Raw genomic sequence first — 25,949 nt, 5'->3', positions numbered from 1 at the left:
GGAGGAGAGGACCCGGAGGGGAGACAGAAATGGACAGAGGAGCTCAGAGCCCGGAGCCCAAACCACTGCTGGGAGAGCTGGCGTTTAATTCTCAGGGCTACGGGCACAGCCGGGTCCGCTGTCCCGGGGGGGGGTCCCCGGTCGTCGCAGGGTCCAGTGCCGGCGGCTCTGCCAGTCCTCAGTCCCCCTTCCGTGGCAGCCTGGTGCCCGCAGGCCCGGGGTAGGGCAGGCCCAAGGGCGGGTAAAAGGCCTCCGGGAGCGCAGGGCCCGGACCCAGCCTCTGCAGGTGCGGGTACACCAGGCCCAGCTCCGCGGGGCCATAGCGGATGGTGCCGGGCGTGCACAGGCCTCGCACTACCGGCGGCAGGAAGCCCGCGTGCAGGAGGGCGGGCGGGGGGTCCCCGGGAGGCACCAGGCCCCATGGCCGCACCGGATCCTGCTTCAGGACACCTGCCCGGATGACAGAGGTGAACTCGGGCCGCGGGGTGGCCGGGTGGCCGGAGGGATCCTTGTCGCCACTGTCCTCTGAGCCTTTGGTTTCCCTCGGGCTGGGCTCCACTTTGATGCGTTTGCTCTGGGTCTGGGGGGCCTCGTTCTCCGCCGGGGCAGCCTGCTTCCCTTCAGTCGGAGGCTCTAGCTCGGGAAGAAGAAGATGCTCAGGGCCTGTATGTGTCCCCAGCCCTCCGTCTTCCTATCTTTGGAATGGAGCTGTGCTCGATGGGCCAGACCTGTAGTTCTCAGCTGGGAGTGGTTTTTTTTTTTTTTTTTTTTTTTTTGAGAGAGAGTCTTGCTCTTTCCCCCAGGCTGGAGTGCACTAGCACCATCTGGGCTCACTGCAACCTCCGCCTCTGGGGTTCAAGCTATTCTCCTGCCTCAGCCTCTCGAGTAGCTGGGATTACAGGGCACTCCACCACACCCAGCTAATTTTTCTATTTTAAGTAGAGATAGGGTGTCGCCATGTTGGCTAGACTGGTCTCAGACTCTTGACCTCAGGTGATCTGCCTGCCTGAGCCTCCCAAAGTGCTGGGATTACAGGCGTGAGCCACTGCGCCCAGCCAGCTGGGAGTGGTTCTGTCCCCAGGAGAGACCTGGCAATGTCTGGAGATATTTTGGGGTGTCACAACTCTGGGGAGGGTACCAATGGCATCTAGAGGGTAGAGGCCAAGGATGCTGTTAAATAAACATCCCATAGTGTCACCCCAACACAGAATCACCTGGCCCTAAAATGTCAGTAGAGCAGAAATCAAGAAACCCAGACCTGTGCTGTTCAATGGAAGTTTCCAGGATAGAGCTTTCTGTGGTAATGGAAATGTTCTACATCCGCACTGTCCCACAAAGCAGCCACTGGCCACATGTGGCCACTGTGCACGCAAAATGTGGCAGGTGTGAGTGAGGACATGGATTTAAAGTGTTTTTTTGTTTGTTTTTGTTTCTTTGCAGGGCAAGGTGGCTCACGCCTATAATCCCAGCACTTTGGGAGGCTGAGGCGGGTGGATCACCTGAGGTCAGGAGTTCGAGACCAGCCTGGCCAACATGGCAAAACCCTGTCTCTACTAAAAATATTAAATTAGCCAGGCATGGTGGTGGGTGCCTGTATTCCCAGCTACTTGGGAGGCTGAGGCAGGAGAATCGCTTGAACCCAGGAAGCGGAGGTTGCAGTGAGCTGAGATTGTGCTATTGCACTCCAGCCTGGGCAATAAGAGTGAAACTCTGTTCCCCCAAAAAAGTAAATAAATAGATTTTTTTGAGACGAGATCTCACCCCGCCACCCAGGCTGGAGTGCAGTGCAGCCGTCACAGTGCACTGCAACCTCTAACTCCCGGGCTCAAGCAATCCTGCCACCTCAGCCTGAGGACCTAGGACTATGGGTGCATACCACCATACCCGGCTTGGCTAATTTTTAAAATTTTTTGTTGAGACAGGGTCTCACTATGTTGCCCACGCTGGTCTTGAACTCTTAGGCTAGAGCAGTTCTTTTACCTCGGCCTGCCAATGTTCTGGGTTTACAGGCATAAGCCAACACGCCTGGCTTGGATTTTAATTTTTTTTTTTTTTTTTTTTTTTTTTTTTTTGTGAGATGGAGTCTCGCTCTGTTACCCGGGCTGGAGTGCGGTGGTGTAATCTCAGCTCACTGCAACCTCTGACTCCTGGGTAGAAGCGACTCTTCTGCCTCAGCCTCCTGAGTAGCTAGGACTACAGGCACATGCCATCATGCCCAGCTAATTTTTTTTTTTTTTTTTTTTTTGAGACGGAGTCTTGCTCTGTCACCCAGACTGGAGTGCAGTGGCGTGATCTCGGCTCACTGCAACCTCTGCCTCCTGGGTTCAAGCGATTCTCCTGCCTCAGCCTCCGGAGTAGCTGGGACTACAGGAGCACGGCACCATGCCCGGCTAATTTTTTGTATTTTAGTAGAGATGGGGTTTCACCATTATTAGCCAGGATGGTCTCCATCTCCTGACCTCGTGATCTGCCTGCCTCGGTCTCCCAAAGTACTGGGATTACAGGCGTGAGTCACCAGGCCCGGCCTGGATTTTAAAATTTTTTTTTTTTTTCGAGACAGAGTCTCGCTCTGTTGCCAGGCTGGAGTACAGTGGTGCAATCTTGGCTCACTGTAACCTCTGCCTCCCGGGTTCATGCCATTCCAAGCTCCTGCCTCAGCCTCCCAAGTAGCTGGGACTACAGGCGCCCGCCACCACGCCCAGCTAATTTTTGTATTTGTAGTAGAGATGAGGTTTCACCATGTTGGTCTCGATCTCTTGACCCTGTGATCCACCCGCCTCAGCCTCCCAAAGTGCTGGGATTACAGGCGTGAGCCACCGTGCCCGGCCTGGATTTTAATTTTAATTGCATATAAATGGCTGCATGTGGCTAGTGGCTTCTGGAATGGACAGCCGGGACCCAAAGGTTCCTTGGAGCTTCCCAGGGCCTGAGGTGGGAGGTGGGGCTCACCTGTGGGCTCTGGCCCCGGGCTGGATGCCTCCTCACAGGCCACGCTGGCTGGAAGCTGGAAGGCATCCAAAGGAGTTTGGCCACCCTCGGCTTGGCTGGGGACAAGATGGATGCGGTTAGGAGCCAGGGGTCCTTGGCCTCTCAGGACTCCCTCCTGCTTTACCCAACTTGTGGCAGTAAATGTGGACACCCCTATGGGTAAAGGTGGATCCCCATCCTGAGGCATTTACAGGGCTCATCACCAGATCTCTAAACTCCGGGTTGATTCCTAGCCTGGCGTGGCCCTCGCTCCTAAGGCCAGACCTGGATAGCCGGTGGCCACCTGGATGTCACCACCTGTGTGTCCTCTGGCACCTTATGCCTATCTGATGTCTGCATTGCCCTTTCAAACCTGCTGTTCCTCTCAGGAGCTCAAATCCGGGCTCAGCAAAGCCAGAGACCTGGGCAGAAGATGGTCTCCTCCCCCATAGAGTCTGGCACTTTCCAGGACTGGCCCCAGCCTCTGCCCTGGTCCTCCAGCGCCCATCTTGTCCCTCAGTGCCTCCTTCATGGCAGCTAGAAGGGTTTTTTTTTTTTTTTGAGACGGAGTCTCACTCTGTCGCCCAGGCTGGAGTGCAGTGGCATGAACTTGGCTCACTGCAACTTCCGCCTCCTAGGTTCAAGTAATTCTCCTGCCTCAGCCTCCCGAGTAGCTGGGATTACAGGCGCATGCCACCACACCCGGCTAATTTTCTTTATTTTTAGTGGATACAAGGTTTCACCATCTTGACCAGGCTGGTCTTGAACTCTTGACCTCATGATCCACCAGCCTTGGCCTCCCAAAGTGCTGGGATTCCAGGCGTGAGCCACTGCACCTGGCCTAGAAGGGTGTTTTTTCCTTTCTTTTCTTTTTTTTTTTTTGAGACAGGGTTTCACTCTGTTGCCCAGGCTGGCGTGCAGTGGCACGGTCACAGCTCACTGCAGCCTTGACCTCCTGGGCTCAGGTGATCCTCCCACCTCAGCCTCTGGAGTAGCTGGGACCACAGGTGCATGCCACCCTAACTGGCCAATTAAAAAAAAAATTTTTTTTTAATAGAGATGGGACCTCACTTTGTTGCCCAGGCTGGTCTTCAGCTGCTGGGCTCAGGCAAACTACCTGCCTCAGCCTCCCAAATTGTTGGGATTACAGGCATGAGCCACTATGTCCGGTCTAGAGCAGTCTTTCTAAAAAGCAGATTTGACTATGATCCTCTCCAGCTCTAAAGCTTTCTATGGCTCCGCAGTGCCCCTGCACCAAAAGGCCAGGCCATCATCTTCAGGCTGGTTTCTCACTGCTTTCTACTCCCACCCCAAGCATTACCTTTAGGGTCAGGCTGTTGCTTGGAACCCTTTCTCTGCTTGGAACACCCCTCACTGCTTCTTTCCATTAGTTGCTGTGCTCTGTGGGCCTCCCCTGGTAAGAGCCTGCCATGGCTCCCCAGTGCCCCAGAGTCAAGAGTTCAGACCCTTCACCTGAGCCTAAGGAGGCTGTGAGCCTGCCCCTGCCTTCCTCAGAGATACTGTCCCCCTCCCCCTGGTGACTCCTCTGTCTCCTGCCAGCAAGACCATTCCACTCTGGGCCTCTGCTCTCACCATCCTCCCCCTCCTTCCCCTTCCTATCTGCAGAGGGCTTGTCCCATTCTAGAAGCCCTCTCCAAAGCACCCTCACCGGAGGTGGGGAGAGACAGCAGGGCCCCGAGTCCCCTGCAGGAGGGGTGGGCACAGCCCTCACCTGAGCACGTGGCTGACCCAGAGCACATGGTGCTCCCCGGGGCTCTTCCCGCTCCCAGCCACTGTGGCCACGGATTGCAGCCACACGAAGCCCCCGGCGCGCTGCAGCCAACGGTAGTAACCGGTCATCACCTGACCCTTGTCCAGCACTGGGCCCAGCCCAGGGGTGGGAGAGACGGGAAGGGGTGGGGTGGGGACAGGGACGAGACAGAGAGAGACAGGTGGATAGGAGGAGACAGGAGGAGTGAGAGAGAGCAGGGGAGTGGGCAGGGAGACCGTGGGAAGAAGAGATAAAGGTGAAAGCACAGAGAGAGAGGCAGAGTCAGAGAGACTGAGAAGTAGTCCAGCAGTGAGGCCTCTTGGGTGTTTTGGAGACCCCACAGCCCCGCTGACACCCCCTCCCAACATCCTGAGGCATCGCTCAGTCTCCTTGCTGCTCTTCCAATGCTAAACGGAGTCCCTGGAGCTGTAGGTGCAGCAGGAGGCACTGTGGGCAGCCCTGAAGAAGGACTTCCAGGGACCAGGGAGTGGGGTACTCGGGTGTGGGGGGTGGTAGGCAGGCGTGGTGGGTGGAGGTGGGTCTCACAGTCCACATGGCTCTGGCGGATCCTGGTGGCGTCCTGTCCATGGACAAACTGGTAGCAGCTGCGGCCCACCAGCTCTGAGGGCCCCAGGTCCATGTGGTCGCTGACTCTGGGGGGTGACAGAGAAGAGGGGAGGAGTCCACGGGGTAGGGGGAGAGGCAGAGTTGGCTCCAGAGTCACCTGGGGTTCAAACCCTTGCTGTAAAATGGGTGCAATATGTAATCCCAGCACTTTGGGAGGCCGAGACAGGCGGATCACGAGGTCAGGAGATCGAGACCATCCTGGCTAACATGGTGAAACCCCGTCTCTACTAAAAATACAAAAAACTAGCCGGGCGAGGTGGCGGGCGCCTGTAGTCCCAGCTACTCGGGAGGCTGAGGCAGGAGAATGGCGTGAACCCGGGAGGCGGAGCTTGCAGTGAGCCGAGATTGCGGCACTGCACTCCAGTCTGGGCGACAGAGCGAGACTCTGCCTCAAAAAAAAAAAAAAAAAAAAAGGGTGCAATAACAGTGTTGGCAGGTGTGGTGGCTCACACCTGTAATCCCAACACTTTGGGAGGCTGAGGCATGCGGATCACTGGAGTTCAGGAGTTCGAGACCAGCCTGCCTAAGATGGTAAAACGCTGTCTCTACTAAAAATACAGAAATTAGCTGGTTGTGGTGGTGCACGCCTATAATCCCAGCTACTTGAGAGGCTGAGGCAGGAGAATCACTTGAACCCAGGAGGTGGAGGTTGCAGTGAGCTGAGATCATGTCACTGCACTCCAGCCTGTGTGACAGAGTGAGACTCCGTCTCAAAACAAACCACACAACAGTGTCTCTCCCGGGGTAGCCGTGAGCATTCAGGCGGATGCTAAGTGGCAAGGCCCTAGGCACCCTGGAGGCCTCCGAGCATGGGGCTATTTTAACACTTCATTTGTCTCCACTATGGAGTGCAGGAGAGGAAATGGATGGGAGATGAGAGGCCGGAGAAATGGGCTGAGATGGGCCAAGCTCTGCAGCCCCAAAAGGAGGGCCTGGACCCAAGACACAGCCCCTCTTCCATCCCCGAAGGCACCCCTGGGCCAGGCCTCTGCCCTGGTCCCCTGCCTTCCCTCCCTTCTCCCTATCATCCTGTCCCTCCACTGCTGTCCCGCCTCCCATGGTTCCCCAGTGCCGTACCCTGCAGACCCGGCACTCCCTCTGACTTCCCATGTACCCCCAGATCTCCATTGTGACCCCTATCCACCCGCCACAGCCCCCAACCCCGGTACCTGCTCTCACAGGCAAGGATGGTGAGACCCAAGCTGAGACGGAAGACGATCATGTGTCCGTGGAGTGGCAGCTCAGCCAGGGGGGCCGGAGGCAACGTGTGCCCGAGGGCCACAAGGCCCAGGGCATGGGCCCGAAGGCGTCCAGTCACGTGGATGACCTGCTGGTGGTGGGCATGGTTGGAGGGGCAAGGCGGGCCGGTGGCGGCAAGAGGACCATCACTGGGCTGGGTTCCCGCTGTCCCCCACAGTGCTGGGCACTGTGTGACCTCCCCCCGCATTCCCAGACTCAGTTCCCTAAGCCACCTGCAGTCAGTGAAGCCACCAGCCTGGTTCCCTCGGTCACCCTCAATCCGGGGACATGGCTGGCTGGAATACAGGAGCCTGACTGCTCACACCCACCTTGTACCCCGAGGCCTTGACGTGCAGCCCCCTTTTGGTGAGCGTGGATTTCATGCGGACAAAGAAGGAGCGCTCCTGGACCAGGGAGGAGGGGGGCACCTTGGTGAGGCTGGCCTCTGGGACAGAGAGCGAAGAAAGGTTATGGGGTCCCGAAGAGGAAACACACAAGCCACCCTGACCCTTGCAGAGCCAGCCCGGACATAGACACAAGATGCCCACCAGACCACAGCCGCACTCAGAAACATGCCTGGTGACTTTGCAAGCTCATGGCGACAGTATATGGGCTTCCATATGTGGTAGCCATCCGCATCTTTTCTTTTTTTTTGTTTTTGTTTTTTTTTCTTGAGACTGAGTATCACTCTGTCGCCAGGCTAGAGTGCAGTGACACGATCTCGGCTCACTGCCTCCTCAGTTGAAGCAATTCTCCTGCCTCAGCCTCGCAGGTAGTTGGGATTACAGGCGTGTGCCATCACACCCAGCCAGTTTTTGTATTTTTAATAGAGATGGGGTTTTGGCATGTTGGCCAGGATGGTCTCGATCTCTTGACCTCATGATTTGCCTGACTCGGACTCCCAAAGTGCTGGGATTACAGGCGTGAGCCACCTCGCCTGGCCCCATCCACATCTTTCTAATGCTGAAACCCGCCCCGACCCTCCCTTGCTCTGAACCTGCCATAGCTCCCTAGGGCCTTTAGAAGAAAGCCCACCTCTCAAGCCCCACCCTCCAGGTCTCAGCGGAGACTTCTCTTCCAAGAAGCCCTCCCTGACCCCAGGCGGGGTCAGCCATCCCCTCTGGGTTCCCCTATCCCAGCCCTGCCCCATCTGGGTTGCCACTGTCTGAGGACATGTCGGTCTCCCCTCACAGGACTGGGAGACCCAGGTGGGTGGTGCTGGAGCTGTCATGGTCACTAGTGTGTCACCAGGACAGGGGCTGGCCCAGAACAGGGGATTGGGGAATAGCAACAAATAAGACTCACAAATTCAGATCCTTCTGTAACCCCCACAAAACAGTCCTAAAAATATGCTCACACACAGATGACCCTGTGCCTCAAACTCAGGTACGAACACAGTCCCGCTCCCCAACAGCCTGCACGTGTTGCAGACATCGCCCCACGCTTGCAAGCACAGCTGATGTCTCAGATGTTTTTGGTGTTAAGCAAACCCAAGATTGGAAAATCCTATTTACAGGATAGTTAGCCTCATAGGCCCCCAACATCTCAGAGCTAAAAAGAGCCGGCAGGGTAATCTGCAGCACCCTCCCTCCCATACACACTGGGAGTGGAAATTTCCACTGGAGAGAAGGGTTAGGCTTGCTGACCCCGGAGCAGACAGACCTGGGCTGGAATCCAACTCAGTCACTTATAGCTGTGTGATCTGGGGCAATTAACTTAACCTCTCTGCGCTGTGCCTCAGTTTTCTGCTGTAAAATGGAGATAACAGTTTCTGCATTGTGGGGCTGTGCTTAAGATTAATGTTTTTTTTTTTTTTTTTTTTTTTTTTTTTTTTGAGACGGAGTCTTGCTCGGAGTGCAGTGGCGTGATCTCGGCTCACTGCAACCTCCGCCTCCTGGGTTCAAGCGATTCTCCTGCCTCAGCTTTCTGAGTAGTTGGAATTACAGGCGCCTGCACCATGCCCAGCTAATTTTTGTATTTTTAGTAGAGACGGGGTTTCACCATGCTGGCCAGGCTGATCTCAAACTCCCGACCTCAGGTGATCTGCCCGCCTCAGCCTCCCAAAGTGCTGGGATTACAGGCGTGAGCCACCGCACCCTGCGTTTTTTTTTTTTTTTTTTTGAGACACTGATTCTGTCACCCAGGTTGGAGTCAGTGATGTGATCTCCTCACTGCAACCTCTGTCCCCAAGGCTCAAGCCATCCTGTCACCTCCCAAGTAGCTGGGACCACTGGCATATGTCATCATGCCCAGCTAATGTTTTTTTTTTTCTTTTTTTTTTGTTTTATTTTTGGAGACAGAGTCTTGGACTTGCCCAGGCTGGAGTGCAGTGCCACAATCTCTGCTCACTGCAACCTCCATCTCCTGAGTTCAAGTGATTCTCCTGCCTCAGCCTCCCGAGTAGCTGGGACTACAGACACGTGCCACCATACCCAGCTAATTTTTTTTTTTTTTTTTTTAGTAGAGATGGGGTTTCACTGTGCAGGCCAGGCTGGTCTCGAACTCCTGACTTTAGGTGATCCACCCGCCTCGGCCTCCCAAAGTGCTGGGGTCACAGGTGTGCGCCAGCACGCCTGGCCTTTTTCGTAATTTTTGTAGAGATGGGGTTTCACTAAGTTGCCCAGGCTGGTCTCCAACTGAGCTCAAGTGATCCGCCCCGCTGGGCCTCCCGAAGTGCTGGGGTTACAGGCGCAAGTCGCCGCACCCGGCCCTAATGTAGTTATGTAATGTGATTATGTATTTAAAGGCACAGCCCAGCGTACATTCCCTATAAGCCTGCCTTTTTATTTACCTAAGCCTCTCCCAACTCCTTTCAGCAGCCAGGGGGGTCTTTCTGTAGCTCAAATCTTTGAGAGCTTGGCAAGCTTAAGGAGCCAAGTCTCACCGCCTCAATTTATACTCCTATTCCTTTTGCAAAGATTCGTTCTACACAGTTCTAACTTCAGTGCTTTTTGTATAAACGTGGCATGGCTGGATGCAGTACAGCGGGCGTCCCCCGATCTACCCTCAGACTTCATTATTTGGGAGCCCTTAGAATTACCGATCTCGGGGGTATCCGCAAGCGAAGAGGAAGAGGATGAGGAAGAGGAGGAGACGGAGGGCGGGGTTGGGGGGCCGGGGGTCGGGGTCCGCAGCCCCAGTTGCTCCAGCACCTCCGAGTGGTCCCCAGGGTGAATGTAGTCGAAGACGCTGCTGCCCGTCATCTCCACCTGCCGGCGAAGGAGGTGAATGCAGGGGGCGGGTGAGGTGCGCGCGCAGTAACTCGCCCGCCCGCTGGGCTCAGCCTTGCCTCATTTGCCTGCATGCAGGTGCGCTTCATGCCAGTGTATTTTTTTAAGAAAAAAAAAAAATTACCTTTCAAACGGAAGATACCAACTTAGACTCTTCTCGCTTCATACCTAGTGATTAGTAAGGATTTTTCCCCGCCCACTCTATTAAGGGGCTGTGTGTGGGAGTGGGGCATGGGTGGGAGGTGTCAGAGCCTCCGTTTACCCAACTCCTGCTTACTCACTGCCACCCCCATACAGCAAACAACTGTGCCCTGGCATGAATCACTGGGTATCCCAGCAGGAATGAGATTCAAGATACAAACAGGGGAGTGGTTTTTAAGCTTTTTAAGAGTTAGAGCTTTTCAGTCAAACACTTTTACATTCAATTCTACCTTGTAAATCTCTCTCCCAGCAGTCCCCTTCTCTCCCTGCCTCCCTTGATCCAGTCCCCCATCTTCTCCCCACTGTGTTTCTGCCCTTGTGTCCTCACTGGTCTTCTGACCTACAGTTCAAAGATGCCTCTGCAAGTTACTTACCCCACCACCATGGCTGCCATGACTCCTATTGCCCCTCAGGTTGGGGATCACGTGCTTCCCTCAGACTGTTATCCCTCTGGGCTCCTCCCCCTCATTAAATCCTCTCCCACACGAGCTCCAACAGCTTCAAGCCTTTACTACTTCTTCTGCTTTTTTTTTTTTTTTTGATGGAGTTTCGCTCTTGTTGCCCAGGCTGGAGTGCAATGATGTGATCTTGGCTCACCACGCCCTCTGCCTCCCAGGTTCAAGCAATTCTCCTGCCTCAGCCTTCCAAGTAGCTGGGATTACAGGCATGCACCAATACACCTGGCTAATTTTGTATTTTTAGTAGAGATGGGGTTTCTTCATGTTGGTCAGGCTGGTCTCAAACTCCCGACCTCAGGTGATCTGCCTGCCTTGGCTTCTCAAAGTGCTGGGATTATGGGCGTGAGCCACCGTGCCTGGCCTTTTTGTTTTGTTTTGTTTTTGAGACAGTTTTGCTCTCGTTGCCCAGGCTGGAGTGCAATGGGGCAATCTTGGCTCACTGCAACCTCTGCCTCCTAGGTTCAAATGATTCTCCTGCCTCAGCCTCCAGAGTAGCTGGGACTATAGGCATCTGCCATTGCACCCGGCTAATTTTGTATTTTTAGTAGACACCGGGTTTCACCATCTTGCCCAGGCTGGTCTCAAACTCCTGACCTCAGGTGATCTGCCCACCTTCGCCTCCCAAAGTGCTGGGATTACAGGCGTGAGCCACCACACCCAGCCAAGCCTTTCCTCCACTCTTCCTCCTTCCCGTCCTCTTGTCCAAATTCCCCTTCTTTTGGTGTTTTCCTCCTCCGGGAATCTCACTGAAAGGCCACTCACAAGTTGCCAATGCACTGAATTTCCCAAATTTCCTATTTGCAAAAAATATTTGTAAAAATGATCAAAGTTGATAGCAGTTTGTATTGGAGGGACCAGCAAAGCTTAAGGTACTGTGAGATGCCAGCACTCTAAGGATGGGGCTTTCAGTAGGTCTTCCTGCCCTCCCCCTCCACCTTTTTTTTTTTTTTTTTTTGAGATGGAGTTTCACTCTTGTTGCCCAGGCTGGAGTGCAATGGCACGATCTCGGCTCACTGCAACCTCCACTTCCCGGGTTCAAGTGATTATCCTGCCTCAGCCTCCCAAGTAGCTGGGGTTACAGGTGTCCACCACCACACCTGGCTAATTTTGTATTTTTTTTTTTTAGTAGAGAGATGGGGTTTCTCCATGTTGGTCAGGCTGGTCTTGAACTCCCAACCTCAGGTGATTCGCCTGCCTCGGCCTCCCAAAGTGCTGGGATTATGGGCATGAGCCCCTATGCCCGGCCATCTGCCCTTCTTTTACTTACTCATTAGCCTCCAACTGCAGGAGCTGGGGTGAAAACAAGAGCTTGAGATAAAGACAGAAATGCAAGCCGATCAACCAGAACACCACAAAAACCTTCCAAAGCCAGTAAACCTCAATACCTCAATCCCTTCCAATACTAATTGCTCTAGACCTTTTTCTTTTTCTTTTTAAGGCAGAGCCTCACTTTATTGTCCAGATTGGAGTGTAGTGGCTCCATCACGGCTCACTGCCGCCTTGACCCCGTGGGCTCAAGCAATCCTCCCATCTTAACCTCCTGAGTAGCTAGGACAACAGTGTGCCACCATGCCCCGCTAATTTCTAAGTTTTTTTGTAGAGATGGAGGGGGTGGTAGTGGTGGGATGTCTCACTGTGTTGCCCAGGCTGGTTTTGAATTCCTGGCCTCAGGTGATCCTCCTGCCTCAGCCTCCCAAAGTGTTGGGATTATAGGCATGAGCCGGTGTGCCGGGCCTCTAAACCTTTAAAATTGTTAAGAGGAAACAAGTGTTGGCAAATATGGTGCATCTGGCCCGCCAGTCATTGGCAAACGGATCTTTCAGTGAACCTGCTTTCCTCAGATCTACCTGTTACTTTAACAGCCCTCCTCAGCCGGGCACAGTGGCTTATGCTGTAATCCTAGCACTTTGGGAGGCTGAGGCGGGTGGATCACGAGATCAGGAGATCTAGACTATCCTGGCTAACATGATAAAACCCCGTTTCTACTAAAAATACAAAAAGTTAGCCGGGTGTGGTGGCACGTGCCTATAGTCCCAGCTACTCAGGAGGCTGAGGCAGGAGAATTGTTTGAACCTGGGAGCTGGAGGTTGTAGTGAGCCGAGATCGTGCCACTGCACTCCAGCCTGGGCAACAAGAGCAAAACTCCATCTCAAAATAAATAAATAAATAAATAAAAATAAACAAATAAAAACATAAAAATAGGCCGGGCACGGTGGCTCAAGCCTGTAATCCTAGCACTTTGGGAGGCTGAGATGGGCGGATCACCAGGTCAGGAGATCAAGACCATCCTGGCTAACACGGTGAAACCCCGTCTCTACTAAAAAATACAAAAAACTAGCCGGGCGAGGTGGCGGGCGCCTGTAGTCCCAGCTACTCGGGAGGCTGAGGCAGGAGAATGGCGTGAACCCGGGAGGCGGAGCTTGCAGTGAGCTGAGATCCGGCCACTGCACTCCAGCCTGGGTGACAGAGCGAGACTCCGTCTCAAAAAAAAAAAAAAAAAAAAAAAAAAAACCATAAAAATAAAAAATAGCCCTTCTCTGCCTTGGAGGATGAACCGTGTTGGGTGCCGTGTGGGTTGCCAAGGACTTTGGGGACCACAGAGATCCAGTCCATTTTTCTTGCTGCAATGGTGAGGCCAGGAGAGAGGAAGGGCATGCATGGGCCTGGCAAGGGAGATGGTGGCTGAGCCAATCCAGGTCCACTGGGGGTCCCTTACCTGTGAGAGACCCAGATAGATGGAGACTGTCTCTGAGATGTAGAGGAATTTTCCTTCCTGGTTCAAGGCGAACACAAAGCCATCCAGGGACTAGAGCCGGGAGAGACAGGCAGGGGGAAGGGTGGACCTGTTGTCCCTCTGTCCAGCCGCCAAGTGGTAAGAGGTTCTGAAACCTGGGTCTCCGCCTGAGGTGGACTGTTCTGGTGGGGAGGGGGCTTCAGTGGTCCTCGGAAGGGGCAGGGAATGGGGGGATCTTGAGCATTCGGCTTCCCAGTCCAGGTACCCCCCACCATGGATGGATGCTGAAGAGGCTGCTGTTCTCCAGAGGCGGCCGCTAGGTGGCGGCAAGGAGCAGCGGGGAGGAAGGGGCCTCACTCACCTGCAAGATGTGACACTCACCTGCAAGATGTGACCTCCCAGGTGCTGCTCGAAGACTTCGGAGACCAGCGCTGCGGGACCGCGGCGGCCTGGGGCTGGGGGCAGATGGAAGGATGAAGCCTGTTAGTCTGGCTGACCCTGCCCAGGGCAGGTCCCCAGGGAGCCAGTCTACAAGAGCCAGTCTCCCTCTCTTCCCCTAAGGCCTGTAGACATCTTGGGGTATCGGGGCACCCATAGGGGAGAGACCTGGGGCGTGGGACACACAGGTGGGTGCGACAGTGAGTGACAGACTGACTCCAAGAGACAGACGGGCCAGGGGGTGCACAGAGGGACTCATTCATTCGTCTACCCATTCATTCACAAAAACTCCCTGAATATCTACTCTCCCTATGGTCCTGCACTAGGCATTGCTGGGGGTGCAATGGCGACCAGGACAGCCCAGCAACCCCCGCACTCCTACTGGGCTCTCAGACCAGGGACAGTTGAACAGCAAGCAAGAAACTAACATCTCTGCTTAGGGATCCCATAAAAATCAATAAATAAGAAACCAACAGACTGGGCGAGGTGGCTCACACCTGTAATTCCAGCACTTTGGGAGGCCGAGGCGGGTGGATCACAAGGTCAGGGGTTCGAGACCAGCCTGGCCAATATGGTGAAATCCCGTTTCTACTAAAAATAAAAAAAAATTATCCGGGTGTGGAGGTGGGCGCCTGTAGTCCCAGCTACTCGGGTGGTTGAGGCAGGAGAATCACTTGAACCTGGGAGGTGGAGGTTGCATTGAGCCGAGATCGGGCCACTGCACTCCATCCTGGACGACAGTGCCAGACTCCGTCTCAAAAAAAAGAAAGAAAGAAAGAAAGAAGGAAGGAAGGAAGGAAGGAAGGAAGGAAGGAAGAAAAGAAAGAAAAGAAACCAACAGCCTGGGTGAGGTGGCTCACGCCTGTAATGCAAGCACTTTGGGAGGCCAAGCCAGACAGATCACTTGAGGTCAGGAGTTTGAGACCAGCCTGGCCAACATGGTGAAACCTGTCCCTACTAAAAACACAAAAAAATTAGCTGGACGTCGTGGCGTGGGCCTGTAATTCCAGCTACTCAGGAGGCTAGGTGGGAGGATCGCTTGAATCTGGGAGGCGGAGGTTGCAGTGAGTCGAGATCATGCCACTGCACTGCAACCTGGGCAACAAAGTGAAACTCCATCTCTTAAAAAAAAAAAAAAAAAAGGCCGGGCGTGGTGGCTCGCTCAAGCCTGTAATCCCAGCACTTTGGGAGGCCGAGACGGGCGGATCACGAGGTCAGGAGATCGAGACCATCCTGGCTAACACGGTGAAACCCCGTCTCTACTAAAAATACAAAAACTAGCCGGGCGAGGTGGCGGGCGCCTGTAGTCCCAGCTACTCGGGAGGCTGAGGCAGGAGAATGGCGTAAACCCGGGAGGCGGAGCTTGCAGTGAGCTGAGATCTGGCCACTGCACTCCAGTCCGGGCGACAGAGCGAGACTCCGCCTCAAAAAAAAAAAAAAAAAAAAACCCACAAAAAGAAAGAAACTGGCCAGGCGCGGTGGCTCAAGCCTGTAATCCCAGCACTTTGGGAGGCCGAGACGGGCAGATCACGAGGTCAGGAGATCGAGACCATCCTGGCGAACACGGTGAAACCCCGTCTCTACTAAAAAATACAAAAAACTAGCCGGGCGACGAGGCGGGCGCCTGTAGTCCCAGCTACTTGGGAGGCTGAGGCAGGAGAATGGCGTGAACCCGGAAGGCGGAGCTTGCAGTGAGCTGAGATCCGGCCACTGCACTCCAGCCTGGGCGACAGAGCAAGACTCCATCTCAAAAAAAAAAAAAAAGGAAAGAAACTAACAAATATAGAATTACCTTTTGTGGCCAGTGTTATGGAGAATGAAATAGGTGGTACAAAATTGACACTAATGGGGTAAGGGCTGTTGAAGGAGGGGACATTTGAGCTCAGACCTGAAGGATGAGAAGGGGGCAGAGAGGAGACTGAGAGACAGAGACAGAGGGATATAAAGGAATAGAAGAAGATAGAGACTTTACAACTCAACAACAAAAAGACAATTCAAAAATGGGCAAAGGGGCCCAGTGCAGTGGCTCATGCCTATAATCCCGACATTCTGGGAGGCCGAGGTGGGTGGATCCCCTGAGGTCAGGAGTTCGAGACCAGCCTGGCCAATATGATGAAATCCCAAAATTTCTCTACAAAACCGCAATGATGAAACCCCAAAAATTCGCTACAAAAATTAGCCGGGCATGATGGCGGGTGCCTGTAATCCCACCTACTCAGGAGGCTGAGGCAGGATAAATCACTTGAACCCAGGAGGTGGAGGTTGCAGTGAGCTGAGTTAGGGCCATTGCACTGCAGCCTGGGTGACAGAGTAAGACTCCATCTTGGAAAAAAAAAAAAAGGCAAAGGGCCAGGCACAGTGGCTCATACATGTGATCTCAGCGCTTTGGGAGGCTGAAGTGGGAGGACTGCTTGAGCCCAAGAGATCGAGACTAGCCTGGGCAACACAGTGAGACCTCATCTCTACAAAAAATATATTTTTAAAAATGGGCAAAGGACTTGAATAGATATTTCTCCAAAGATGATATACAAATGGCCAATAAGCACATGAAAAGATACTCAACATTAGTCATTATGAAAATGAAAATCAAAACCACAATGAGACACCACTCCACACCTGCTAGGATGGCTAGCATCAAAAAAATAGTGGCCGGGCACAGTGGCTCACGCCTGTAATCCCAGCACTTTGGGAGGCTGAGGTGGGCAGATCACAAGGTCAAGAGTTTGAGACCAGCCTGGCCAACATGGTAAAACCTTAGCTCTACTAAAAATACAAAAATTATCTGGGCATGGTGGCATGCACCTGTAATCCCAGCTACTCAGGGCTGAGGCAGGATAATTCCTTGAACCCAGGAGGTGAGTCGAGATTATGCCACTGCACACCAGCCTGGGCGACAGAGCGAGACTCCATCTCAAAAAACAAACCAAACCAAACCAAACCAAAAAAACACAGAGAGTAAGTATTGGTAAGGATGTGGTGAAATTGGAACCCTCGTACATTGCTGGTGGGAATGTAAAATTGTACAGCCACTGTGGAAAACAATTTGGTGGTTTCTCAATAAGTTAACATAGAATTCTCTCTCTCTCTTTTTTTTTTTTTGAGACGGAATCTCGCTCTGTCGCCCAGGCTGGAGTGCAGTGGCTGGATCTCGGCTCACTGCAAGCTCCGCCTCCCGGGTTCACGCCATTCTCCTGCCTCAGCCTCCCGAGTAGCTGGTACTACAGGTGCCCACCACCATGCCTGACTAATTTTTTGTATTTTTAGTAGAGACGGGGTTTCACCGTGTTAGCCAGGATGGTCTTGATCTCCTGACCTCGTGATCCACCCGCCTCGGCCTCCCAAATTGCTGGGATTACAGGTGTGAGCCACCGCGTCCAGCCAAGTGCCTATTTCTTATGGGGCTAAGGGACTAGGTCTCCTGTTAGGCCCCAGCACTTCCCCTCCCTGGCTGTGTGCCTTGGGACCAGCCTCTCTGTCTCTCTGTGCCTCAGTGTCCTCCTCTGTCAAGCGGGTTTGCCAGGAGCGGTGACTTCCCAGGCTGGTCACACATTCAGTCCACTTAACAGACAGAAAGGGCCTGGCAGAAGCAGATGCTGCGGCACAGAGCCGGGACTGGTATTAATAGTGTGATTACTATTGTTATTACCCGACCATCAAAACACCAGGCGGCAAAACCCCGCCCCTCCCCCATGGGCGCGCAGCCCCCGCATCCCAGCCCCCTAGTGTCTGGGCTGAGCTTCCTCCTCCCGGGAGTACCCCACACCCTCCTGGCTGTTCCTCCCTGCCTCCACCTCCGCCTGGAGCTCCAGGAACAATTACTGGGGGGCTGGGGGGGTGACGGAGACCCCCTCCCTCAAGATACAGCTCAGAACCAGCCGGGTGACAGGCAGGAACAATGCTGCCTGCTAATTGTCGCAATTTTCCCCTGTCATTTTTGCTAATTCCTTCATTTTCCCTCTCCCAGGATCAGCCTGGGTCAGACTGAACCGCTGCAATTAACAACATTAACGGGCACGGCGGGACTGGGGGGTGTGCTGGGGGGGGCTTGGGGACCTGCTCTTTCCCATACATGGGTCCGGTGCCCTGTGAAAGGGACCCCCAGAGACTCCTTCTGATCACTGACTGATGTGTCTTTTTACCCCCAGCCTCCACCTCCCCATCCCACCAACTCCCCGATGCCTCCCACTATTTCCTCCTTTCCCTCTCCCCTCAAAATGTCCCCACTCCTCTGTCCCCCACATTCAGCAGGAGACTTTTCACCACTTCCACATCCGCCCTCCCATGTCCAGAACCCAAACATCGCTCATCCATTTAACAAACACTTGCTGTGGTTCTTATCAGAGCCTGCCCAGTGTCCTCATCTCCTGCACAGAAAGGGAGCATGAGGAGCAGAGAGACGGGAGACCAGGGGCAGACAGAGGGGGACCCAGGGACAGAGAGAGGGGGGCCCAGGGACAGACAGAGGGGGACACGGGGCAGAGAGATGGGGACCTGGGGGCAGAGAGAGGGGGGACCTGGTGGGAGAGAGAGGGAGGACCTGGTGGCAGAGTTGGTGGGGGAGACGCAGGGGCAGAGAGAGGGGGACCCAGGGGCAGAGAGAGGGTGAAACTGGGTGCAGAGAGGGGGGGGACTTGGGGCAGAGAGAGGGGGAATCCAGGGGCAAAGGGTAGAAGCCAAGACCTTTTCCAAGTTCCCAGGTCTCCCCTGTCACCTGCCCTTCTCAACTGCCCTGAGGGGATGTGTTGACCCTGGGTCCTGGAGAGAAGAGGCTGGGGCTTCATCACCCAGGGAAGTCGGGAGAGGGGTCCTTCACATGCCCCATCGTCAAAGTGCTGCAGGCCTGAGGGCTGCATGGGGGTGAGCACCATGGGGTGGGGCAGTGCCGGGTCACCTCTGCCTTTACTTTCCTCAGCCTCATCTGTAAAATTGGTCTACAGTGATAGAGCTGAATAGGCTAGTGCATATAGTAGGTGCCTAATACTGGGAGTTATGCCACCATTCTCTTTTTTTTTTGAGACGGAGTCTAGCTCTGACACCCAGGCTGCAGTGCAGTGGTGTGATCTCAGCTCACCAAAACCTCTGCCTCCAGGTTCAAGCGATTCTCCTGCCTCAGCCTCCCAAGTAGCTGGGATTACAGGCGCTCACCACCACACACATGGCTAATTTTTGTATTTTTAGTTGAGACGGGGTTTCACCATATTGCCATATTGCCTGTTCGAGACAGGCTTGTCTCGAACTCCTGACCTCAGGTGATTCATCCACCTCAGCCTCACAAAGTGCTGGGATTACAGGTGTGAGCCACTGCGCCGGCCGTGCTTTTCTTTTCAGTATGACTACAGATAACATCAGGGCACCTCTGCCTTTTCGGGTGGTTTCTTGGAGGCCGCCCTCTGTGTCTCTCACACCCACATGCATTTTAAGCAAGTCTCAGGGGTTGGACCTGACCATGTCACCTGTGTCCCGCCACCCATGGCCCCAGTCCAGTCTAGCTGCCCTGGCTGGACCACCACACCCTCATCCTCACTGGGCTCCTACTTCCGCCCTCACCACCTCCATGACTCCCCTCTCACTGCGGGTAGCAGCCAAACCCCTACCACTGTGCATGAGGCTCTGCACCCAGCCAGCTGATCCCTGCCTGCTTCAGGGCCTTTACACCTTCTGTTCCCTCTGCTGAGCCACTCTCTTCCAGCTTTTCTCACAACCGCTCCCACACCTCTTTGGAGCCTCAGCTCAAAGATTACTTCCTTGGCTGGGCCCAGTGGCTTACACCTGTAATTCCAGCACTCTGGGAGGCTGAGGTGGGTGCATCACCTGAGGTCAGGAGTTCAAGAACAGCCTGGCCAACATGGTGAAACCCTGTCTCTACTAAAAATACAAAAATTAGCTGGGCGTGGTGGCGTGTGCTTGTAACCCAGCTACTTGGGAGGCTGAGGCAGGCGAATCACTTGAACCTGGGAAGTGGAGGTTGCAGTGAGCCGAGATTGCACCACTGCACTCCATCCTGGGTGACAGAGCAAGACTCTGTCTCAAAAAAAAAAAAAAAAGTTACTTCCTCAGCGAGGCTGTGCCTGACCTGTGAACTAAGAAGTCACCCGTCGGCTGGCCACAGTGGCTCACACCTGTAATCCCAACACTTTGGGAGGCCAAGGCTGGCAAATCACTTGATCCCAGGAATGTGAGACCAGCTTGGGCAACATGGTAAGACCTTGTCTCTATAAAAAATGCAGGCCGGGCGTGGTGGCTGAAGCCTGTAATCCCAGCACTTTGGGAGGCCGAGACAGGCGGATCATGAGGTCAGGAGATCGAGACCATCCTGGCTAACACAGTGAAACCCCGTCTCTACTAAAAAATACAAAAAACTAGCCGGGCGAGGTGGCGGGCACCTGTAGTCCCAGCTACTCGGGAGGCTGAGGCAGGAGAATGGCTTAAACCCGGGAGGCGGAGCTTGCAGTGAGCTGAGATCCGGCCACTGCACTCCAGCCCGGGAGACAGAGCGAGACTCCGTCTCAAAAAAAAAAAAAAAAAAAAAAGCAAAGAGTAGCTAGGCGTGGTGGCATATGCCTGTAGTCCTGGCTACTTGGAAGGCTGAAGTGGGAGGATCTCTTGAGCCCAGCAGGCAGAGGCTGCAGTGAACCAAGATTGTACCACTGCATTCCAGCCTGGGCGACAGAGCAAGACCCTGTCTCAAAAAAATAAAAAAAGGGCCGGGCGCGGTGGCTCACGCCTGTAATCCCAGCACTTCGGGAGGCTGAGGCGGGTGGATCACCTGAGGTCGGGAGTTCGAGACCAGCCTGAGCAACATGGAGAAACGCCGTCTCTACTAAAAATACAAAACTAGCCAGGCGTGGTGGCACATGCCTGTAATCGCAGCTACTAGGGAAGCTGAAGCAGGAGAATCACTTGAACCCAGGAGGTGGAGGTTGCGGTGAGCTGAGATCATACCATTGTACTCCAGCCTGGGCAACAAGAGTGAAACTCCATCTATAAATAAATAAATAAATATGTCACCCCTCCTTCCCTCAACTGCCACAGTCACTCAACAATTTAGTAAGCCCTCATTGTGTCCCAGATGCTATTCCAAGCTCAGCAACCAAGGGGCTGTTAGTGAATGACACAAAATAACAAGATAAATACAGAGTGTCAGATGACAATAAGTGCTATGGGAAGAAAGAAGGCTGTAAAGGCCGGGCGCGGTGGCTCATATCTGCAATCCCAGCACTTTGGGAGGATAAGGAGGTTAGGAGTTCGAGACCAGCCTGGCCAACATGGTGAAACCCCCTCTCTACTAAAAATACAAAAAATTAGCTGGGTGCGGTGGTGGGCACCTGTAATCCTAGCTATTCAGGAGGTTGAGTCAGGAGAATTGCTTGAACCCTGGAGGCAGGGGTTGTACCACTGCACTCCAGCCTGGGCAACAAGAACAAAACTGCGTTAAAAAAAAAAAAAAAAAAAGGAATAGGGAATGCTGACGTGAGATTTAGGCTGTCTCCTCTCCAGACTCAGAGGCTCAGGGCTAGACTCAAACATCTGTTGTCCCATTTCGCAGATGGTGGACTGAGGCTTAGAGAGGCAGAGACCTATAACCCATTCCTGTAGACCTACAGACCACGTATGATGGTTGAGAGGTTGGGGCCAGGTCATCTGTGTTTGAATCCCAGCTGTGTGAGCTTGGGCAAACACTTCTGTAACTTGGGAACCATAATAGTGCCTCCCTCTGAAAAAGAGTTATTTGTATACAGGGCTTATCACAGGGTCTGATGCATACATTCTATATGATCACTATTATTGTTATTATTTTAGGTACTGGGTCTTGCTCTGTTGCCCAGGCTGGAGTGCAGTGGCCCGATCACGACTCACTGAAGCCTCAACCTCCTCAGCTCAAGCAATCCTCCCACCTCAGCCTCTTCAGTATCAGGGACCACAGGCGGGCACCACCAAACCTGGCTTATTTATTTATTTTTATTTTATATTTTTTGAGACGGAGTCTTGCTCTGTCAGCAGTCTGGAGTGCAGTGGCGCGATCTCGGCTCACTGCAATCTTCCCCTCCTGGGTTCAAGCAATTCCCCTGCCTCAGCCTACTGAGTAGCCGGGACTACAGGCACATGCCACCGTGCCCAGCTAATTCCTTGTATTTTGGTAGAGACAGGGTTTCACCATGTTGGCCAGGATGGTCTCGAACTCCTGACCTCGTGATCTGCCCACCTCGGCCTCCCAAAGTGCTGGGATTACAGGCGTGAACCACCGCGCTCGCTCGGCCAATATTTGTATTTTTGTAGGGACAGGGTTTTGTTATATTGCCCAGGGTTTTGCTATGTTGCCCTGGCTGGTCTCGAACTCCTCGCCTAAAGCGATCCTCCCACCTTGGCGCCCCAAAGTGCTGGGATTACGGATGTGAGCCATGGTGCCCGGCTTATTACTGAGGAGGGCATGGGAGTCCCCTCCCCTTCAGGGAGTGTGACCGACTGCTCTGCTCTGTGGCTTCAGCTAAAACGCTGTCCTCAGCTCCTCCTCTGAACTATGGAAGCAGGTGCTTGGCCTCTTGTTAGGGACTCTGTAGAGCTAGAAGTGCCCCTGACCCCCGATTTCCCAATTTTGGGACTATAGGAGTCCACGCAGTACCAAGCACCCCGACACTGTCCTGACCCTACTTCCACTTGGCACCGTGGCCCCAGTGGGGTCGATTAAGTCCATGTTGTGCCACATCAGTGCTGTGACCTCAGCCAGCCTCTGATGCCTCTGAGCCCCGGAATGCCCATCCAGGTAATGGGGGGCTGGACGCCGCCGGGGCTCTCTTAGCCCCCGCCTTCCCCCCCTCCAGCTCGGGGACAATAGACAAGATGTTTATCCCCCGCCGGCGCACATGTTGTTCGCGGTAATGACAGTAATCAGCGGCGCTAATGCCGCATTCTCTCCGCGCCAGTCAATTCGCCTAATTACCGCCTGGGAAGCCGGATTATTTAAATTTAAATGGTGATTTATTGCGAGCTTAATCAATGCTATTTTCTCTCCCCCCTCTTCCCCTGGGACGGGGCAGGAGGGGAATTGGAGCCCCTCCAACCCCACCCTAAGGACACCCTCTTCTCCTGGAGGGGTGGGGACAGGGGTAGCCTGGGGCGTCCTGAGACTTCAGATAAACACCACTCACACCTTATCCTCATCACCGCAAAGCTGTAACAAACACATAACATAGAAGTAATAACAACATAACAACACTTCTATGTCTCAATAATAAAGTCTGACTAATAATAATAAACTTAGATATTTATCTGTATCTTACAGAGATTATATTGCTTTGCCTATTTCTTTATTGCGTCTCGGCCACTAGGATGCCAGCCGCTCCGGGGCAGGGACTTTTGTCTAGTTTGTTTCTCCTGCTGGATCCCAGCGCTCAGAAAAGTGCCAGACAGGCAGGAGATGCTCCAAAAGCGGCAGCCCCCACCGCCCCCTCCTCCACGCCCCGATCCCCTCCAGCAGGCCTGCAAGGTCACTGCTGATAACAGCATTGGCAGCATAGCGGTAGCTTGCTCTGAGCTAGGCATTTCCAGGGACTTTGCAAATATGACCTGGTTGATTCTCTGCTCAGCCTCCTGGGGAAGGTTGGACCGTTTTTCCCACTTCACATTAAGGCACAGAGAAGTGAGGCGACCTGCCCGGGGTTGCAAATCTGGGGGGTGGCTGCGCGGCGACAGGAACATGGGGCATTTTCCTGAAGTTCCCCGTCTCATCCGCCACATCATACTGTCTCCCTCTTGCTCCTCCAACTGGGGGCCCAGACTGTACAGTCCTTGCGTCCCCTCTGGGGCCCCTCAGGTCTGGGTCCAGGGTCTCTCGCCCATTAGCGAATGGGCGTCCCAAGTCAGGGTGGGTCTCCTCTGTCCCGCTCATGCAGCTGGGAGTTTCTTTGGTTGTAATAATGATTCCTCTCTCCTAATAAAAATACAGGAATAGCATTTACCAGTGACCCCTAGCACTGCCAGGACCTTGTTTAGGGCAGAATTCACGAAAGCTTCCCAACCTCTTGCGCCCATTTGACAGTTTAATAAACTGAGGCTTGAAGAGCAGAAGCCACCTGATAGGGGCACGCAAAGGTCCTGGCTGACTCCAGAGACAAGCATCTGGGAGAGGGCAGGTCCGCAGCTCAGACCCGGGCTGCAGTGACTCGGCCACGAGGGCCCTGGGACCCTTGCCCTGCGCATGCGCACTCACCGAGGCCAGCTGGCGGCCCCGCGGCTCTCAGCCCCCAGGGGGGCGCCCCCAGCGCGGCGAACCGGCGCAGGCGGAGGTAGGTGACGCTGAGGCGCACGATGGAAGCCTTGTCCAGCTGGCTCGAGATGGCGCCGGGCAGCGGGAGAAGCTTGGCCAGCTCGAAGAACTCCAGGTTCTCTTTCCCGCGCCGCGAGCGCGCCGCGTTCCGGGACTTCTCCTTGCGCTGCGCCTGCAGGCTGGGCGGGCGGCGCGGAGGAGGTGTCTGCGGGGCCCCGGGACTCAGGGGCGTGGGAACTGGGGGCGAGCCCCGCCTCCCGGGGCCTTGGGAACCGGACCGGACGTTGGGAGTGGATTCTACACCTCTCCAGGTGGGAGCAGACCGGAGTGTGGATTCTACACTCCGGCCCAGGGACAGAACCTCGTGTGTCAATTCTTGGGGGAAGGAGGAGGAAGGGCGAGAGATTAAAGATGTTGGGCGTGAATTCTGAGGACCGGGACTAGAAGCTGAACGCAGGAGAGCGGGCTCAGGACGGTAGTTAACTCAAGGTAAGACCCAGCCCCAAGGGGCGGGGCAGGGAGCTGGGTGTGAACTGCCCCTTGGCATGGAGACAGAACATCGGGTGTGAATTGGTCCCGGGGACGCCTCCCGGGGGCGGGGCCGCGGCCAGAAGGGCGGGGCTTTGCTCACCATGGTCCGGACTGCGCCTTGACCATCAGCCCGGGTAGAAAGTCCCACGGGACGCTGGCGCCGCGGCCTCCCACGCATTTGACCTCGCTTCCGCCGCCACTGCCGGGATAGGGGGCCGCCATCTCCGGGGGGCTTGCTCAGGCGGGCTCCGAGTCCCGAGTCTCCTGCAGCGGGAGGGGGTCAGAAGCAGCGCTCAGTGCCCTCGGGAGACCTTCTAGGGAAACTGAGATGCGTGCGAGGCTCAGGGTCCCAGCAAGGAGCTGGGGACGGGGGCTGGATAGTGCCTCGGTTTCCCCTCCCTGGAGGCCTCGGCCCGGAGGCCGCAGCTCCCACCCTAGCCGGCCCGGGGCTGGCGCTCCGGGTGAGGACGTGCCCCGCCGCCGCCTCCCCCGCGCCGCCCGCCAGCGCGCCCGCCTCACGCCCGCGCCGGGCCGGCTCCCGCATACCAATGGGCGCACGCGGCGCGCATACGGATCGAACCGGCCCGCGCGCTGCGTGCCAAGCATGCCCAAGCCGGGCGGGGGGCGGGCGCTTCCCGGGCCAGGTACGCACCGCTCCAGCCCCCGGAGCCCTCTGCCCCGGGGACCCGCCCCCCAAGCCCATCCCCGGAGTCTTGACTCCGCGGATCTGCAGTCTGTTTCCCTGGCTGGGCTAAGGAGGCAGGGGGCAGAGGGCAGGGACCCCCATCCTGTGTCCTGCCCAGAGATCACCCCCAGCCTCTCGGGGTGGCGCCACGTGTCCGGACCGCCACATCCCCACGACCACAACTTCCTCCCTGAAGACCCCGGCGCGCCAGCCCCAGCCCCGGACGCAGCCGCCACAGCTTCTGCCCCAGGACGCCCCCAGGATGGACCCGACACGCGGGGACCAGGTGTCCTGGTCTCCTGATACTCTAGAACCAGGAACGTTTGCAGTTAGGTCTTCATTCCTCCAGGACCAGGCGCTCAGAACACCCACTAAACGCAGGTACCAGGCCGCCCCCAAACCTCCCAGCCAGGTGTCCAGATGCCCCAGACCCCCGCGTCCAGGTCTCCCAGCCCCAGATTTCTCCAGGACCCAAACACCCGTGCGCCCCTTCCCCCAGCCTCGGGATACCCTCGTCCCGACCCCGTAGCCCCCAGGACACTGGAGTTCCAGCCCCCCATTCCTCCGGGACCCAGAAGTCCCCCTCCTGCCAGCCTGCAAGCTTCCCCTACCCGCAGGACCGCCAGTCCGGTTACTTGGCCGCAGAGCAAGCTCCGGGCGCGGCGTGGGGCCGGCCGGGCGGCGTGGAGGGGCCGCTCCATAGACCCCGGGGCGCGCGGGGCGCAGTGAGACGCGCTGGCTGTGGCGCCCGGCTCTCGGCGCCCACCTCGGCCTCGCAGACTTGGAGACGCGCGGCCAGCGCTG

General features: G+C 55.3%; 1 protein-coding gene across 2 annotated transcripts; it reads right to left on the bottom strand.

Moving 5' to 3' along the window:
- Window positions 1-66: 66 nt before the first annotated feature.
- Window positions 67-25,949, bottom strand: NPAS1 (neuronal PAS domain protein 1). 2 transcript variants are annotated; one of them, XM_033223799.1, is made up of 12 exons: window positions 25,757-25,949; window positions 24,561-24,724; window positions 23,873-24,108; window positions 13,609-13,682; window positions 13,210-13,299; window positions 9,645-9,813; window positions 6,934-7,049; window positions 6,535-6,692; window positions 5,285-5,391; window positions 4,700-4,847; window positions 2,950-3,044; window positions 67-639 (listed from the first exon to the last, which is right to left on the bottom strand). In XM_033223799.1, exons 2-12 carry the CDS (start codon window positions 24,680-24,682, stop codon window positions 179-181), a joined length of 1,776 nt encoding a protein of 591 aa, XP_033079690.1. In that variant the 5' UTR covers window positions 24,683-24,724; window positions 25,757-25,949; the 3' UTR covers window positions 67-178. The 2 variants fall into 2 exon arrangements, with proteins under 2 accessions (XP_033079690.1, XP_033079691.1); XM_033223800.1 differs by having other exon boundaries at window positions 548-640; window positions 2,951-3,044; window positions 4,700-4,800.

This window comes from Trachypithecus francoisi, unplaced genomic scaffold (genome assembly GCF_009764315.1).
Source record: "Trachypithecus francoisi isolate TF-2019V2 unplaced genomic scaffold, Tfra_2.0 Lachesis_group12, whole genome shotgun sequence".
NCBI lineage: Eukaryota > Metazoa > Chordata > Mammalia > Primates > Cercopithecidae > Trachypithecus > Trachypithecus francoisi.
This window is presented reverse-complemented; position numbering and strand designations above follow the sequence as displayed.